The sequence below is a fragment of the Equus asinus genome, chromosome 4 (genome assembly GCF_041296235.1).
Source record: "Equus asinus isolate D_3611 breed Donkey chromosome 4, EquAss-T2T_v2, whole genome shotgun sequence".
Lineage (NCBI taxonomy): Eukaryota > Metazoa > Chordata > Mammalia > Perissodactyla > Equidae > Equus > Equus asinus.
The window spans coordinates 24096393-24114891 of NC_091793.1; the positions used below are offsets into that span (position 1 = coordinate 24096393).

Consider the following 18499-nt stretch of genomic DNA (forward strand, 5'->3'; position numbering starts at 1 on the left):
ACCCCCACTCACAGTGGAGACCCCAACACGGAGGCCCAGGTCTCCGTCTCCTCTGCAGAGAGGCGGAAAGGAGAAGGCAGAGGGACCCCCTGACCCTCTTCACACACAGGGCTTGGCGTGGGCGCAGCCCCAGAGGGCACCTGGGAGCAGTTACTGCTGTGAGGCAGGAGGCCAGGCCCAGGCAAGGAGCAAAAGGGAGTGGGCAGCAGGGCCAGGCGTGTTGCTGGGTTCCCCCACACTCATGGACAGGGCAAGGGAATGGGGTGGCTGGAGAGAGGCCCAAAGCCGGGTCCCTTCTGGGTATAAATGAGCCCTAATTGACTCCCAAATTGCTGCTCATTAAAGGATATTTCACTCCCTCTCCTCTCTTTCCTCAAAGATACCATCTTCCTCAGTCTGGCCTTTTGAGACGAAATGGTTTATTTAATTCAGAGACCAAGTGTAGAGACCAACAGAGCCAAGCCCAGCAAGTCCACCGAGTTGGAACGAGGATGTCTTCCCCGTGCTCCCAGCCTTTCCTGGTCCCAGTCTCCTCTAAGGGCTCTGCCAGGTGTCCCCTCACTGCCCAGGGATGCCGTCGGCTCAGGGGACTGTGTTATAGACCCCGTAGTTGTCCTGCTGGGTGACGTGCAGCTTCCAGGGGAAGAGGCGCTTCTGGGTGGGGAGACCTCGGGCCTGCCTCACCATGAGCGCCACGTCCTCATCCGACAGCAGCCGAACCAGGTCCCCGTCAGCATCCCGGTAATTTAGGGCGATGTCCTCCCTCTGGAACTCCCGCCTGAGTGGGAAAGGTCAGGGTTAATGACAGGTCCAGTGGCCTTGGGTCTAGGCCTGGGGCAGGGAGAGGGGGCGGAGGGAGTTTTAGGGGCCAGATCTAAGCATCAGAAGGGGTCAGAGCTTGACACAGGCCTTATCGTCCGAGTGGTCCAACCTCCCACTGTACAGATGGCTAAACTGAGGCTTTCACAAGCAATCAGTGGCACAGCCTGAAATGTCTTGTGTATAAATGTGCCAAAGACTTAAGAGCTGCTGTGGGGAAGAGGAGCAGGTTTGGCGGCATACAAAGCGGAGCAGGATAAAGCCCCAGAGAGCCCCGTGCGCGGCTGTGGAGGAGCTCCTGTGAGGATGGGACTGTCTCACGCGGGGAGAGGGCGTTCTCACACCCTGCTGGCGAGAGCAAAAATCGATCCAACCTTTCTATAAGCAATTTAATAAAACATGTCAGAAGCCTCACAGGCTTGCAAACACCTTGATCCCCAAATTCCACTCCTAGGAAATCATCCTAAGGAAATAATCAGCATTATTTTTAGTAATAAAAAAGTGGAAAATAATTTAAATGGCCAACAAGAGGGGGTGGCTCCACTAGTTACGGTGCACCCGCAGAATGATACGGCGTAGCCAATTAAAGCATATTGACGTAGGGGGTGGGTGGGCGTGTGCACTGAAGAAATCTGAATGCACCTCGAATAATGAGAGGAGTGAAAATAGGAGGTGATTTCACTTCTTTACGCCTTTCTGTGATTTCGGACATTCTTTTTTTTTTTAATAGTGAATAAGTGGGACTTGTGTTGTCAGGAATATAACAATGCTGTTTCCATTCCGTCAAATAACTGTCTCTAAGTGAACTGCGTCTTGGGAGGTGGTAGTTCCCGGGTGGTGGAGGGTCCAGGCCCAGGGTTTCTACCTAGGAAGGCGTTAGCTCTAGCTGCACATCCACGCTCATAAACTGCATCTGCGTGACCTCAGACAACCCCTTTGCCTCTCTGCAGCCCCCGCTCATCTCTGACGCGGGAACCTGATGACAGCTCTGCAGGGCTGGGCTGTGGGTCAAACGTGGAAGCGAAACAGACGCAAAGCAGTTAGGCCCCTGATGCCCTGGCCCGCTCCCCCGTTCTCTCCTCCAGGGCTCGTGACCACCTCGGTCCTCCAGCCCCGCCCCTCACCTCATGAGCTCCAGCAGGTCCTTGAACAGTGGGGTGCTGCTGAGGTCTTCCTCCACCGCGATGTCTCTAAGGGGATGACAAGCAGGGGTGAGGCGGCGTCATGCCAGGGGGATACACGGGAATGAGGCTGGCCTGGCCGGGCCGGACCTTGACATCTTGTTATGAGTTATGGTTTTCTCGGAGGGTGGTGGGAGCCACTGCTGGCTTTTAAGTGTGTACGCGGGGGGATGGCATCAGATCTGGTTTGGATCTTGGAGCCCGGAGTGTGATATTGGGGGTGAGGGTCGGGGTGGGGACAGGCCAACACCCCTCCCCACCGCCAGCAGGCCACGAACTTGATGGTGCTGATGGTGTCCTCGTAGTAGTAGCAGCGCAGCCAGTTGGTGGGGTCGTCTTCCTCCGGGAAGTCCTTGAGGATTTTCACGAAGGACAGTGGGAAGATGCCCGTGGCTCCCCGGACAGTGCCCTGGGGAGGAAAACGGGCTGCCTTGTCGGTGCGAGGAGAGGGGGCCCCAGCCCCCTTAGGATGATGGGGAAAGGCAGATGAGGTCTCAGTCCCCTTATGTAGAGGGAGGTGACCAAGGTCACCAAGCTGTTCGCCTACCCCAAGACTTATATTTCGGTTTTAGAATAGCTCATGACCTGCATTTTTCTGGAAAGCTGCTATCATCTCATCCATTCATTCACTCAATCATTCATTCAAAGATTGCTTGAGCACCAGCTGTGTGGCTGGCCCTGGGCACTCAGAATGGATGGAGGTGTTCACCCTCCCTCATGGGGCTTCCACTGCAATGGAGGGTGACAGACAGCGTGCAGGTCAATAGGTGTCCGTCATGGTGAGTCAGATGGTGGAAGGCGTTAAGGGGGAGGGAGAAGGAGGGGTGGTTCCCACCCATCTGCTCATTCCACAGACGCCACCAAGCACCTGCTCTGGACCACACAGCCAGAAATCTCTCTCCGGCCCGGGCCTCTCTCCTGAACTTCAGGCCAAGAGCCAGCCCTGCCCGTGCTTGGCTTTGCGAAATGTTCTCCCAGTCTTCACCACCCTGTGGAAGACAGAGTACCTACACCCCATTTACAGACGGACAAACGGAGGCTCAGAGAGTCCCCTCACTCCTCCCCTGACCTTCCCTTCAACCTAAGGCCAGAAGTTGGCCAGCATACTGACACATAGAACTTTCCAGAGAACAGGAAGGCAGCAAACATTTCCTGTTGCTGGAGAGTGACCCAGCAATACCCCTAGGGCAGCTGTAAGAGCTGATGAATATCCGAGGCAGAGCTCTGAGATGGGGTATAATCAAAGCCACCAAGTCAGTGGGGCCAAGGGTCCTCGCTCCTCTCCAGCTCCCGGATGCCAGGGACCCTCCCCTCCCATCAATGGTCCCCGGACCCCTGGACACCAGCCCTGCTTGGGACCTGTCCCACAACCTCCTTTAGACACCCTCCCCAGGAGCCCCGAGAAAGAGAATCTTAAGCAGGACAGGACCTAACCCAAAGGCTGGCGCCAGACCAGGGCCTCCCACCCAGCGACGTCCCATCTCCATTCACTAAGTCACTATGAGCCCTTGCGTGGGCCACGCTGGCCGCACAGGGGGGACAAAGCAGCGACCAAGAAGGCCCTGGTTCCAGAGTCTCATTTAACTCTCCCAGTGGCCCTGACACTGGCCAGAGGCCATGCATCCGGGGTTTCTGTAGGTCAAGCCCTGAACAGCAAGGCCTCCTTTAAGCCTTCCAGGAACCCTGTGAGGAAACTGCCACTGTTCTGCACTGACCAAAAAGGAAACCACAGGCCAGAGCGAGTCTCCCAAGGTCACGAAGCTGCTTAAAAACAGAGCAAAGACACGACGACAGATAGGCGACTCCAGACCCCCAGCTCTTCATCAGCATCTTCCCTCGCTGCCTCACAGGGGAGTAATGCCATCCCATCTTACAGACCAGGGTGTCTTATCTGGGGGGACTTCGCTCCCCAGGGCCAAAAGTCTGGAGACATGTTTGATTGTCACGACTGGAGGGTGACCTCTAGTGGGTGGAGGCCAAAGATGCTGCTAGACATCCTACAATGCACAGGACAGCCCCACAACAAACTATGTGACCCCAGATGTCAATAGTGCCAAGGCTGAGAAACCCTGTGATAGACCAAGAAAACCTCACTTCCATTCTCACCTCCAACCTTACCTCCATCCTCGCCTCCAACCTCACCTCCAACCTCATCTCCATCCTCACCTCCATTCCCACCTCCATCCTCACCTCCAACCTCACCTCCAACTTTACCTCCATCCTCGCTTCCAATCTCATTTCCATCCTCACCTCCATTCCCACCTCCATCCTCATCTCCACTCCCACCTCCAACATCACCTCCATCCTCACCTCTAACCTCACCTCCAGTCTCATCTCCATCGTCACCTCCACTCCCATCTCCAACCTCACCTCCAACTTCACTTCCTTCCTCACTTCCAACCTTACCTCCAGCCAGTCTTTATTGATCCGACTGAGGAGAAAGATCACGTCTCCAGCTTTGAAATTCAGCTCCAGTTTGCTGTTCCCAGTGAAATCAAACAGTGCCTGGGAAGAAGAGTGGAGTAAGGCGGGAGGGAGGAGACATCCACTGCGGGCCTACTAGGTACTTACAGACTTCCGTGTCCCTTTTAACAGATGAGGAAACTGAGGCTCGGGGAGGATGGGTGACTTGTCTGAGGCCATTCCATTTGACAGTGGAGGAGGCGGGATTAGAACCCGGGTCTCCCTGATTGTAGAATGGGTGCTCCTTCCAGACCCGGTGGGATGCACGTGGAGAGGGAAGGGTCCAAGATCCCCGGACAGAGCACCTTCCATGGCCCCCCAGGTCTCACTGGGAGCTCCAGCGCTCCCAACCCCCTCTCCCCCAGGGCACTGGCAGTGCTGTCTCTGAAATGCCGTTTCTACGTATGTGTCCCTGGGGAGATGTGAGCCCTCTGAGGACAGGGCCTTGTCTGAGTCATCTCTGAGGCTTCAGTCCCCAAGTGGGGCTGGCCCAGAGGAGGCCCGGGAAAGCTTGCTGAATGAATGATGGATGGACGCATTTTCCTACGCCTCTGTGTTCTCCTCACATCCCCTCCCCTCAGCTGCGCTGGGGGTCTCAGTGGCCTCACAGCCTGAGAAACCCTGTGATAGATCAAGAAAACCTCATTTCGATTCTCACCTCCACCTCCCACCTCAACTCCAACCTCATCTTTACCCTCACCTCCATTCCCACCTGCATCCTCACCTCCATCCTCGCCTCCAACCTCATCTCCATCTTCACCTCCATTCCCTCCTCCATCCTCCTCTCCATTCCTCACAGCCTGAGGCTGTGGGCCCTTCCTCCCTTCCACCAGCCCACACAGCAAGGCCCAGCAGGAGGAGGGGCTCGGTGCTGCCCAGAGGCGAGGCGGGAGGGCCTGGCCCCACGGGGTACCTCTGCTCGTGGAGCAGCCATGCGGTCAAAGCCGGCACCTTGTGGGCACTCATTCTTGCTGTGGAGAGAGAAGAGGGTCTTGTCAGCCTGCCTGGTTCTCTCAGGGCCCAGCTCCCTGACTCTGTGCCCAGAAGAGACCCTCACCAGAGGCAGGAAAGGCAGGAGAGGAAGAGGATGCTAAAAATGCAGATCCAGCCATCCCGCATACCCCCTAGTTTTCACCGCCCCGGGGGAGGGACCACATCCTCCTGTGTGGACTCAGAAGCAGAGGCTCAGAAAGGAGATGGGAGCACAGACACATTTGCTTAGAGCCAGAACTTGCCAAACCTTTCACGTTTGTTCTTTCTTCTACACCCCACACCCAACCTCTAACTTTTCAGCTGAGGAAATGGGCTTGGGGAAGTGACACGCCTTGTTGCAGGGCCCAGGGCTGCCGTGTGGCACAGCTGGAACTCGGGCCGTGCTAGCCTGGGTGGACAGGAGAGATGTCCAGGCACCAAGGGGACACTCGGGGATACCGGCTGGAGGAAGGAGGGAGGAGCTGGGAGGGAGGCCGGGGCTCAGGAGCACTGCCCTGGCGTCTCTGCAGCCGCAGCCTCGCCTTTGGGAACCCAGCTCTACTCTAGCGGCTTGGATTTTCCATGATTATTTCCTGCTTAGGAGGAGGCTGGAAGGGAGTGGTGGGCTCTTTAAAGTAAGGAAGTGAGTGGCAGCGCCGCCTGGGGGCCACCATGATACACAGGGAGGCAAGGCCGGACCCCTGGAACTGAAACAAACCAGGGACAAAGCATTCGGGGAGATGCTCAGAAGTTCCGCGATAGAACAGCTCCTCCCTCTTCCCCCCCCCCCCCCCCCCCCCCCCGCTCCCCACTCTCCCCAGGCGCCAGCACTCTCAGACCACCCCCAGTGGCTGCTGTGGCCCCAAACCCTCCCCATCAATGGCCCAGCCCCTGTCCTTCGGTCCTTTCTGTCACACACATCAAAACACATCCAGCTTCTGTCCCTCGGGGCCCGGAGTTTGGTTTTCCAAGCTCCTCTGATCAGCCAAACATCCTGGATGTTCAGAGTTAGAACTCATCTCCATCCCTTCTCTTCTTCCAGGGAAAAGAGGGGCCCTTGCAGCGGGGGCCTCTGGGACAGAGAGCGCCGGGTCAGGAGGAGGGGGCCCAGGGCTCTGGCTGGCGGGAGTGCAGGCACCGGCCACTTACACTTTCCGGGTGTGCGGGCGGAGGCGGCGGAGCGCGTGGGGCACCTGCTCGGCGTCGTAGGACGACTGGTAGAAGAAGATGCGCACGTCCTCGTCCATGAGCAGCCACACGGGCAGGCTGAGGAGGCCCTGGTGCGGGTGAGAGGACGGGACCGCTGGGGCGGCTGGAGACAGGCCTGGCCATCCCAAGGCAGCTGCCCTGCCCCCGCCCCCAAGCCGCACCCCTGTCTCTGCTAACGCGTCTCCTACCCGACAATAGAAACAAGATGTATTTTAAAGATCTCCATACTCTGAAGTTAACATTGCACAAGCTTTGCTCCTGGGTTCAAGGCCAGGAGGCGGCCAAGTGGTCGGAGAACTGTCCATTTGGAAAAGGCCTGGAGGCCTCCAGACATGACAGGAAAGGTGAGGACAGGTGACGTGATGTGCTGGTGACTGTCCAGGCGCTGCACTGAGGGCCACACCATGTGACCTCACTCCATCTCGTGATAACCTGGGATTTAGCATCAGAGAGGGGAAGGAACCTGCCCAAGGCCACACAGCCTAGCAAGTGATAGAGCTGGGACACCCAGAGCCGTCTGCTGCTCAGGCGCATCTCTCAGTCAAAGGAGACAATAGTGGGAGGAAGGATGCCCCAACTAACCCAAATTAGCAACAGGTGGTGGTAATATGGCCAAAAAACGCATCCTGATACTTCATCTCATCTCATAGTTGGGGAAACTGAGGCTGGGAAAGGGGAAGTGCTCCGCCCAGTCAGCAGACCTAGGAAATAGCAGTTAGGACTCCCATTCCATCTGATACTGGTTACATCTGCCATGATGCAAAGACACTGAGGCTGCGAGGACACGGAGGACCCAGAACCTGGCAGGGCCATTCCCCCAAGTGCCACACCACGTGGGTCCCCAGGAGCACCGGGGTTCGGCTTTGGGTGCTACAGCTCCAGAGGCACCGAGACCCCCTCAGAGAACCCCACGGAGGCAGCAGGATGGGGAGGGGCCAAGAACTCGCTCCCAGAGGAACTGGGAAGTCAGAGTCCAGGAGTGACACGGCTCTCACACGGGGAGGGCTGGGAGGCAGCCCAGAGATGGGCTTAAGAAACAGACCCTGCGCCAGGCTGTGCCCAGGATCGAAGCCCAGCTTTGCCACTCCCAGCTGGGTGAGTTTGGGCAAGCGTGCCTCTGTGTGTTCTTTAATAAAATGGGTGTGATAACAGCATCTCCCTGGTGGGATTGTCTAAGGATGAAATAAGCGAATATGTGCACACACTTAGAACAGCGCGGGGCATCTAGCTGGCGCCCCATCCTAGTCAGATGTTCTCATTGCTGCTGTTATCTTTATTACAACACAGCACAAGAGGTAAGAACACAACCTTGGAGTCACAGACACGTGAGTTCAAATTCCATCCCTCCTACAATTGCTCTGTGACACTGAGTGAGTGACTCCACCTCTCTGTGCCTTTGCGTCCTCATTTTTAAACACGGATAATAGTATCTCACTCCCAAGTTATTGAGGGAATTCAATAAGCCTGTTCATTTATCTGACAAGCGCACATCCAGAGCGTCCCGGCTGCCGGTCAGAGCTCTCCGCGTGGTTCCAGGTGGATGCTATCACAAATTCCATATTCTTCATGGGGACAGCAGGGAGACCAGTGGGTGGAAATTACAGGGAATCAGGCTTTTCTAATAGCCAACCAACAACGGGAAGAGCAGCCTGGGTCAGGGGAGAGTGGTGGTGAGCTCTGTGTCTTTGAAGGTGTGCAAGCACAGGGTGGGATTACAGTAGCAGAGATTCCTGCACTGATAGACCTCCGGGCTTTAAGGAAAGAAACTGGACACAGACAGGTGGAGATGGGGTCCCCCAGGGTGCAGGTTGCTAAGAACAGGTGTGGGATGAAAAGCCCCCTGCTCTGCAGCCTCTCTCCCTCCCTGGAGGCATAGTCTCCTTGCCCAGCCCCAAGGAGGAGGAGGAGTGTGACCGTCCAGCCACCCTGAGAAGCAGCGGTTACAGTGCCCCCTGGAGGGCAGACAGCCCCAGAGCGGGGATCACACACTGCCCTCCTTGTCTCTTCTCCGCTCAGAGCCCAGGGTTCCTGCCGCCACCAGGAGTCACGATCTCTCAAGTTCTGGAGCAAGTTCACAGTTTACAAAGCCCTTTCCTGTCCTTTTCTCGATGGATTCCATCATCACTCCCGCGAGACAGGTGAGCCGGAGCGCTGCTCCATTCCATAGGTGAGAGCAACAAGGGGAGAGCAGAAGAGAAGGGGAGCTCTCACTGTCTGTGAGGACGCTCTGGGCTACAAGGAGGTCTTGCCACTCCAGTTTCCTGAGGTTGTTATCAAGCCATGGGTTGTATGCCTCTAGTGATGGGGTGCTCACTTATGCTTACATCATGAGGAACACTGTCCCTGTCTTGCGTTGCTCTGTTTGGTGAAAGGCCTTTCCTGACCAGCCTGGTCCCTGCCTTTAAGATATTCCTTCCTCCATCCTTCCATCTCCTAGGGATACAAGCTGCTTTCAGGCTGGGGAGTACACAAGGGCACCCAGCCGAGGCCTGTGAGTGTGAAATCCTAATCTGATACCCAGCCTGTGTCCTGGCAGAGGGGCCTTTCTCCAGTTCGCACAAAGGCTGTGTGTGAGAAAGCTGGGGCTCCGGCCCGGCATGCCCCCTTATACAGGCCACGCGCCTTAGTGATTTCCTGATCCACCTGTCCATATGCCCACTGGGAAGCAGGCACCCTGGTGGCAGGCACTGGATCCTATTCACCTCTGTGTCAGAACACTGGCACCAGCGTTAGATTTGTTAATTCAAAGTGTGGCTCCCTGTACCTCCCCGGGACCCTGAGAACACGGCCTGTTTCTCTCCCCAGGCCAGGCATTAAGGACTGAAGATGCCGGCCATGAGAGCAGGAGAACCAGCCCCAGTGCCCAAAGCCACGCCCAGGGGTGGCACCCGGGCCACTCCCCCTCGCAACACCCGGTGCCCTGCCCTCCCCGCTGCTACAGGGGCATGGTCACGCTCTTACCTTCATGTAGGCGTTGAGGGCCGGTATCCGCGACTCGGCAATCTCCTTTTTCACACCCACATAGACTTTGGCTGAGGAGAGAGGAGAGGGAAAACGCTGTCCTGGAGCCTGGCCCGAGAACACCGGCTCGGGGCGCCCACCCGGGGCCAGGAGTCCTCCCCACTGGGTTGCGCTCCTTCTCTCATCTTCCTCGGCGCCCAGTAGCTGCTCTGGACCAGCCCATCACGCACCTTGCATTCTCTGAGTTGCAGTCTTGCCAGCGATTTTTCTTGTTTTAATTGTTTATTTATTACCTGTTCCTACACACACACACACACACACACACACACACACACACACACACACAGGATTCTTGGCTCCAAGAGAACAGGATCTTTATCTGCTTTGCTAACAGCTGCATCCCCAGCCCCCAGGACAGTGTCCTCAACTCGGGCTGCACACACAGTTCATCCGAGGAGGGTTTAAAAATTCCATTGTGTGAAGCTTGTCCCAGAACAATTAGATCAGAATCTCTGCAGGTGGGACTCGGGCATCAGATCCTTTCAATCCTGAGATACTTCCACTGTGCCACCCAGGTTAAGAATCACGGGTCTAGAATAATGGCCAAATCAATAAATATTTGTTGAGTCGATGAATGAATCATTCTTCAAAAGCAGGGCAGAATGTTTGAGGGGAAAGGGAAGCTGATGATGGTTGACCGAAGACAAATGTCCCCTCCAGGAGCCTCAGGTCCCTGGGGAACCACCCACCCAGAAAGCCCCCATCACAGGGTGAACGTGACACCTGTCTTGCTCGCACTGCCCAGGAGACAGGCGGGGCTGGGGTCTGGCAGCCGTGGGAAGGTAGCGTCTGAGGTCTGCAGTAGAGATGGACATTTGGGAGTTAGCAGCAAGAAAAGGGACAACTAAAGTCCCAGGTGCGGGTCAGATTGCCTTGTGGGGGGAGCGAGAAGCCAGGACTGAGGCTGGTGATGCGGAGAACGCCACCTTCCAGGGAGCAGCGGAGGAGGCAGGTTCTGTAAGGGGAGGTTGGAGGAGCAGCTGGTGAGGGAGGAAGGGAATTGGGAGACGCTGCTGCCACAGAAGGTGGGAGAGAGCTTCCCGGAGGGAGACGTGGGACAACCAAGATGAGGCCGGAGATGTGCCCCTGGAAGTCAGAGTGCACAGGCCACGGCCACCATCCCAACGGGAAATCCTGGAGCCGTAAGAGCTGAAACCAAGCTGGTGGGTTGAGCAGACGATGAGAGATGAGACGGTGGGACAGTGAGCGAAGATTTATTGGAAAAGGAAGAAGAAAAAGATCTTTGAGGGTTTGTGGGGCTCAAGGAGGCTTGTTGCAAGGATGCTTCCTCATGGCACGTGTTTGTTTAAAGACGGAAGAGAACCGAGCCCGTGCAGAGGCTCAGCAGAGTCAACGTAGAAAGGAGAAGGTGCGTATATGAGGACCACGCGGGACAAGCTGTCAGGGCAGTGCCCCGAAAGAGAAGAAAGGAAAAGCGATGTGGAGCCCCGAGGAGAGGTCGGCGGAGAGCAGGAAAGACCCCGTTCCCCTGCAGCCCAGAGAGGGAAGGGGCAGGTGCGAGCTGAACCAGCTCCCAAGGAGGAAAAGAGAAGCCAGGAACCCTTGGGGACAGCTGTGGTCCCTCCGTGCTGGATGCCGAGGAACCACGGGCATGGACACGGGCTGAGGCAGAGAGCAGGCTGGAGGCGGGATTCGGGGCTTGGAGAAGGAAAGGGCAGGAAGTGTCCCTGCCATTTGGGAGAAGGGGCCTTGTATCCAGCCTGCAGGGCATGAAGACCACCACGGAGACCCCAGAGCCCACACGGATAGGGTTTTCCCCTGCAGGGCTCAAGCAGACAGGCACTGGGAAGCCGAAGGTCTGGGCCTGTCCCAGGCGCACGTTAGGACCAAGTTGGGGAAGGCCAGGAGGCAACGGGTGAGGGGACACAGCACAGTGTCCCAGCAGGGCAGGGAAGGAGGGGGAGCCTGGGGAACCGGCAGAAGCAGGACTGCAGACATAGAGGCAGTCCTCATGGAAGGGCTGGTGGGAGGGCTGGGAGGGGAGTCTGTGCGTTTAATGAGGGAGACGCGGAATTCTTGTCCGGAGGAGGAGAGGCCGGTGCCCAGGCGCTCTAAACTGTGGCCTCGCTGGTGGAGGGCTGAAGAAAGGTGGCCGTAGAGGTCACTGGAGCTCAGGAGGTCAAGGGCTAGGAGGCCAGAGAGCTAGAGGTGGCAGCCTGTGACTGCCAGGAGGGGGCCACGGACTGAATGCACGGTTTTCGCGTGCGCTAGAAGAGGATAACCGGACAGTGTCAGCGGGGCTGGAGCGAGAGGCCGGGCCGGCCCGTCCCGGGGTGGGGGCCCAGCCCCGTGGCAGCCGGGCCGCCGGCCTACCTGGGAGCGTGGGCAGGCTGCAGGTGAAGGCGTTGCTCTTGTTCTCTGGCCCGAACCGCTCCTCCAACTTGCTCTGCAGGGCGTGGAACTGGCGGTAGCGGCGGTAGATGAGGTACTTGGACCCTCCTTTCGTCTTCACCTCGATGACGAAAACCTGGGGAGGACAGAGGCCGGGGCTCAGGCCTCGGGGGCCAGGGGCAGAAGAGGCTGCAGGCTCAGAGGTCCCAGGCTCAGCACAGGGTTTTTCGACCTCGGTATTACACCGGGGGCCAGATCACTCTCGGCGGCGGGGGCGTCCTGTGTGCCTAGGGTGTTGAGCAGCATCCCTGGTCTCCACCCCAGGTGCCACCGCACCCGGCCCCAAGTCGTAATCATCAACAGTGGCTCAAGATATCCACTGCCAGATGTCCCCTGGAGGGCAAGATTGCCTCGTGGAGAACCACTGGGATAGAAGAATGAGAAAGCGGAGGTTCAGCGGTCAGAAGGTGAAGGTTCAGAGGTCAGGTGGGGGTTCAGAGGTCAGAGGGTCCCAGTCCAGGAGTCTCTCTTACAAAGTGGCTGGTGAAGCCCCTCTTCTCCTCGATGTCGGCAATGTTGGCTGAGATGGCGATGTCGTCAGGAAGCTGTTCAAAGTCGCTGCGGGACGCAGGAGGAAAAGACATCTGGTCATCACCCCTGATGCGCTGGGTGGGCCCCCGGTGCGAGGTGGCGTGCACAGCGAGCCACGGGCTTGTCCGGCACTCCTCGTTCAACACCCTCCCTGTGCCAGGCCGAGACCCAGAGCAGAGCTTGAGAGCCAAGGCCCTTGGAGATGGACCAGTGTATCAACAGCCATATTACGGTCCAGCAGATGGCTTTGTGGCCACATTATTCCTCCAGGAATGGTGGATTCATGGAGAACCACCTCCACGTCAGGCCCGGTTCTAGGCCCCCGGCCACAGGGGTTACAAAGTCAACTCACACCCCACAGAGAGGATGGCTAATTATGCCCAGGTCAGGGAACCCCTCACTGAGGTGACATGAGCCAGGTCTAGAAGGTTGAATAGGAATCCACCAGGTAGGACACGGCAGGGCTGGGGGGAGTGGGCTTCCTGGCAGAGGGAACAGCATGTGCTAAGGTTCTGAGGCCTGAGGCTGGGGCCCAGGTCTCGTGTGGCTGGAGTCTGATATGATCAGAGACTGAACAGGCAGAGGAGGCCAGGCCAAGGAGGGCCTCCAGTGCTGAGCGAAGGAACTTCTCTGGGCAACAGGGAGCCACACAGGGCTTCGGAGGAGAGTGAGAACACAACATGATCTTGGCTTTAGGAGGCCAACCCAGGCAGCCGCATGGAGAGGTGACAGAGGGCAGAGACTGAAGGAGCGGAGCGCCACAGGAGGCCCTGAAGTGTCCAACTGAGAGATGATGTGGGCCTGTGCCAGACAGCCAGGACAGGAGGGAAGAACAGACACAGGGACACCATCCTGGCAGACATAGTTTCATTTGTTGTGTCCCCTGCTTCTTCCTGCTCATCAAGCTCCAGTTCTTTTCAGGGTAGCAATGCACCTAGCCCCAAGGTGACAGACCATGATTGGTCTGAGCCCAACATAAGGATCTCATTCCTATTTCCCAGCCTCCCTTGCAGCTAGGAGCAGCCAGTGACTAGTTCTGGCCAGTGGGACCTAAGAGGAAATCTGCTACAGGGGCCTCTCGAAGAATGTTGGCTTTCCTGATCCAGAGGGATGGACAAGGCCAGCATGGGTCTCTTCCCCTTTCCCCTTCTTCCTGCCTTGAAAGCAGTTGTGACTTCTGGACCTGAAGCAGCCATATTGCATCCATGAGGCAAAAACATGAGGAAGACCAAACGAATCTCTGGAATGCTGGTCCTAAAGTCACGAGCTGTGGACCCAGCTGTGGCCTACCTCTGGACTTCCTGTTACGTGAAAAAATAAACCCATTTGTTTAAGGCCCTATAAGTTCCTCTGTTCCCACAGTCTCATGAGTTTCCAACAGATACAATAACCATTGTGAGTCATTCCTGAGTTGCGAGCCATCTGTCACCTGTATTCTGACTAGAATGGGTGGGAGGGGAGCAGGGGTGATGGCTTCAGTTTCGGGCATGCTCCTCTGAGCGGCCTCTTGGGCACCCAGGTGGGGTCCAGCAAGAGCTGGCGTGTGGCTCTGGAGCTCTGCAGAGAGGTCTCAGCTGGAATAGGAGAGGTAAGAAGCGTCTTTCCCATCACTTCTGGCTAAGACCCCCAGGGAAGAGCAATCAGTGAGCAGAGAAGGGGCCTGAGAGGGACAGAGGCAGAAAGAGAAAACAGAAGCCAAGGAGACGGAGAGGCAGCAGCCAGGGGTCACCAAGGCCAGACACTTGTGGACCAGCCAGGAAACAAGAGGCAATTATGACTCAACTGCGGTAGCACTGGGGACAGCGTGGGAGCAGGGGACGGAGGCTCCACGTCGGCGGCCGCAGAGCCAGCCAGAACTTCAGGAGGAATCCATTTCAAAGGCCACACCCAGTCCCTGCCGTTGCTGGCCCCACGTGACCTGGGCTGCTTGGGAGCTGGGGCTAACTCGGGACACTGGAGGCTCCCACCAGGAGGTGACTCAGGGTGGCAGCGGATGGGCAGAGGAAACCTCCACCACTTCCAGAGCAACTTCGTGGCTGCTGGCAACCTCCGCACTTTCTTCCCACACACGCCCCTGGTGACACCCTGGGGGAAGCTCCCTCCTCCACTTTCTCCCCTGAGGCCGTGCATCTCCCGGGTATTTCATCTGCAAGCTGACGGGGGCAGGGCAGGAAGGAACCAGAGGGTTGGAAACGGCCCCACGCAGGGAATCGGGCAGGTTGGGTAATCCTTCCTATGCTAGGATTACCCAATCCTAACTATGGCTAACTATTTCCTGAGGGCACGCTATGCACCAGGCACTCTTCTAAGACACCATTTTACAGTGGAGGAAACTGAGGCACAGAGAGGTTAACAAACTTGCCCCAGTAAGTCGAGCAGCTGAGATCTGAGCATAAGCAGGTTGGCTCCAGAATTTTGTTCGCAAACACCACTGCGCTGCCCCTAGGTTGAAGCTCCCAACAGCTTGCTGCAGGAACTCAGGTAAATCCCAACCCCTCCCAGCCTCAGTTTCCCCATTGGAACTCATAATAATAATAATAGCAAGCCCTTGTTAGTGTTAGCAACTACCGCAGCTCAGGGCCTGTTCTGAGCGCATGAGGACGTGGCCTCTGCCTTCCCGGGTCTCAGGGCTGAGCGGAGGAATTGGACACTCAATAAATAATTACTGAATTTCTATGGTCAGAGATGCTGTGAAGGAAAAGCACACGGCGCTTTGAGCTGCGACAGGAGCCTGGCCATTATCACAGTCCCTCAAAGAATCGGCAGGGCAGCAGGCAAGGGAGGTTGTCAAGCGGATGCTTCTAAGATGGGGTGACATCTATCAGAGAGAGAAACAGGGGTGCTGTGCATCTATGAGCACAAGGCTCGCCCCGACTGAGGTGGTCAGGGAGGGCTTCCCAGAAGAAGCAGCGCTGGGTCAATGCGAGAAACAAAGAGAGTCGGCCACAGGAGGACACGCAAGGGAACCCGTCATGCCAGAGGGGGAAGTTCAAGGGACTACAAGGGGAGAGGGGTGGTTTGAGTGGGGCTGGAGCACAGAGCAAGAAGCAGAAAGTACTGAGATACGAAGCCAGCGAGACAGGCAGGGCCCCTCACGAAGGGCCCTTGGCCTTGCCCTGGGGCGACGGGGAAGAGGCCATGCCAGGAGGGCATCCGCAGACCTGTGTGTGCCAGAGCGGGAGGGCACAAGTGGGAGACAAAGGCCGCAATCTCGCTCTGCCATTGCCAGCAGGGACCTCTGTAAAATGGGACCAGAGAAGTCTTTACATCCTGGAGGCTCAGGAGGTCCCACCTGCAACACGCACAGCCCGAGAAGCGCCACGAGATCAGAGACCCTGCTCACTGCTGCATCCCCAGGGCCCACAACAGCACCAGCTCATAGGAGGAACTCAGCACAGGGCCACTGGCTGCGTCTGTGTTAGCAAGCCCTCTGGTTGCAGTGTGGGAATGGTCTGGCTGCCTGCTGGGCCGAGCCAGGAGGTTTCGGCCCGGGGCGGGGGCAGAGATGCAGCAGACCCAACCAGAAGTCCCGCTGGAAGAGCCCCTCCCCTGGAGACCTCAGCCACCCTGAGCTGAAGCTCACTCAGGGTCCTCCCGGGCTGGATGCTCAGGCTCATACACACTCATGTTTGCAAAGACCCTTGACTGGCAGCTAGTTCAGGTTTTGTGGCTCCTGCACACAGTAGGCGCTTGGAACATGTTTGTCAGAACCAAAGTCACTACCCCCGGCAGTCCTTTCCATCTGCAGGCCCTGAAGGGATGGAGGAGGGTGGCCTTCCTCCTTCAGGGGCTTGCGGGGCTGAACAAGGACAGGGCGTGGGAGGGAGGGGACACACAGGCCGGCGAGCCAGGTCTTGGCATCATCTCTCAGATCGTGCACCCCAAGAAGTAGGAAGTGCCACAGCCTCAAACGGCAGCTGCTTCCCGAAGGCTGGAGTTTGCGTGTCAGGCCCAGTCTCCAGTGAGAGCTCATGGGGAAGAGGGGCTGGAATCTGGTGGGATGACCTCACCCCAGCCCCCCAGCACCACCCTCTGTGGCTCACAAAGGCCATTCTGCCTTCTGAGCATTTGCATCTGTGGCCCCTCCCTCCGCACACACTGACAAGCCTTCTTTCTGAAATTTAACCTTGGAAATTCCCCGCCAGCTTCCATTTCTAGCCCCAGACTCCCCCTGGGACCCTTTGCTGCCCACTTCTGCCCAAACCAGCCTGACCCATCTCCAGTGACCCTCTGGGTCACCTCCACACAGTTGGCATGTTCTTTTTCTGATGTCACCTGCTGTTCCAATCCAGGAGGGCAGGAGCCGAGCCCTGTGTCCTCAGGTTCCCCACAGCTGGCTACCGAGGCAATATCCAGAAAAGGCTTGCTGAGAGATGAGGCTCCCAGCCCCAGCCCTGCCACTCACTCCGTGTGACCCTGAGGAAGTACCTGATCCACCATAGGCCTCAGTTTTCTCATCTGTACAATGACAGTCTTGGACTGCAAAGATCTAAGGCCACTTTGCTGCTCAAAGATGCATTCATTCCTTAATTCATTCAGCAGCATCTACTCGGCACTTAAGACTGAGACTAAGATTGCCACTGTTCCATCTCCTAATGATGCAGCCGTGACCAGAGCATGCAAATATCCTCAGGGAGCTTGTTTCTAAAGGGGGAGCCAGCGATAAAGAAAACAAGCGAGTGAGCATAGAACTAACTGCCAGTAAATGAGGACCATGAAGAAAAAGGAAACAGGGCAAGGGGTCAGAGAGCAACGAGGGGGCTTTCTAAGAGGGTTTCTCAGAGGAGGTGACATTTGAGTCAAGCCCTGGATAAAGAGGGGGAACAAGCCAGATTCTGAGACTCTGTTTGGACAGAAGATGAAAGTGAGCCCAGCTTGGGACCCAGGACACCTGAGTTCCCATCCAGATTCTGCCACCCACTCCTGTGTGACCCTGGGAAAGTCACTCCCCCTCTCTGAGCCTGAGTGTCTTCATCTGTGCCTGAGGGAGGTGAGCCACAACTCAAAATTTCCTTAAAATAGTTCTAAGAGTTTGTATTTCTGAGAATTCGGGCTCTGAGTCAACTCCAGCCTCCCAACTTTTGATGCTGCTAAGGCCGCAGGAGGGCAGGCCTTGTCCCCCGAGGCCTGCAGGGGACAGTGAGGAGGCCCAGGGAGGGCAGCGCCTCGCACTCACCTCTCAGCCCGCAGCTGCTGGGCCACGGCCATGGCTGTCAGTGGTCCAGGAGAGTGGGTGTCAAAGGGTCTCACCCAGCCAGGGCTGGGCTGAGTCCACCCCTCACTTCCCTCCAGCCACCCCGGGTCTCGCGGCTGTGGTCCCAGGACTCCACAGAGCGGCCTTTGGGCAAGCCGCACCCTGCTCCTTTCAATTCGAGAGGAGGCTCCTCCCCCGGCTCTCGGGGTCTAGCTTGTGGCCCGCACTTCCTCTTCCCCATCTCCCAGCTGCACCTCAATTGGGGAAGTGCCCTCCCTTGGACTCCGGGTCTGCAAGAGTCCACTGGGCTTTTGGGACTTCCTCGATGTCAGTTCTTGGTGCCAGGCCTTGGCTGGGCCTCCGAGAGCCCCACTCCATCAGAGACGGGGGCCCCAGTGTTGGCTCAGCCGCCGAGGGGCCATGTGACCTTGGGGACTCACTTCTCATCCTCCGGCTCATCAAACCCAACCCAAGCTCTCCCTCTACCAGGGCTTTGCTCAAGCTATTCCCTAGGCCTGGAGTGCTGGCCTCCATCTTGCCTGCCATCCCTCAGGCCCAGCTCAAAAATGCCACCTCCTCTGGGAAGCCTCCCTGGTTCCCCCGACAGAGTTCGTGCTCACAGGCACCTCTGTCATTTTAGAGTGCGAAGGTCAGTTTATGATTTTATCTTCCCCTTCCCATGGAGCCCTGGGCTGGA

The 18499-nt window shown here is 57.2% G+C and overlaps 1 protein-coding gene across 1 annotated transcript; it reads right to left on the reverse strand.

The window, feature by feature from the left end:
* Positions 1–392: 392 nt before the first annotated feature.
* NCF4 (neutrophil cytosolic factor 4) lies at positions 393–18025 on the reverse strand. The gene is made up of 10 exons (XM_014851208.3): positions 17785–18025; positions 12551–12635; positions 12000–12153; positions 9606–9676; positions 6585–6712; positions 5377–5434; positions 4407–4505; positions 2279–2409; positions 1944–2009; positions 393–778 (listed from the first exon to the last, which is right to left on the reverse strand). Exons 1-10 carry the CDS (start codon positions 17814–17816, stop codon positions 583–585), a joined length of 1020 nt encoding a protein of 339 aa, XP_014706694.1. The 5' UTR covers positions 17817–18025; the 3' UTR covers positions 393–582.
* Between the last annotated feature and the right edge of the window lie 474 nt (positions 18026–18499).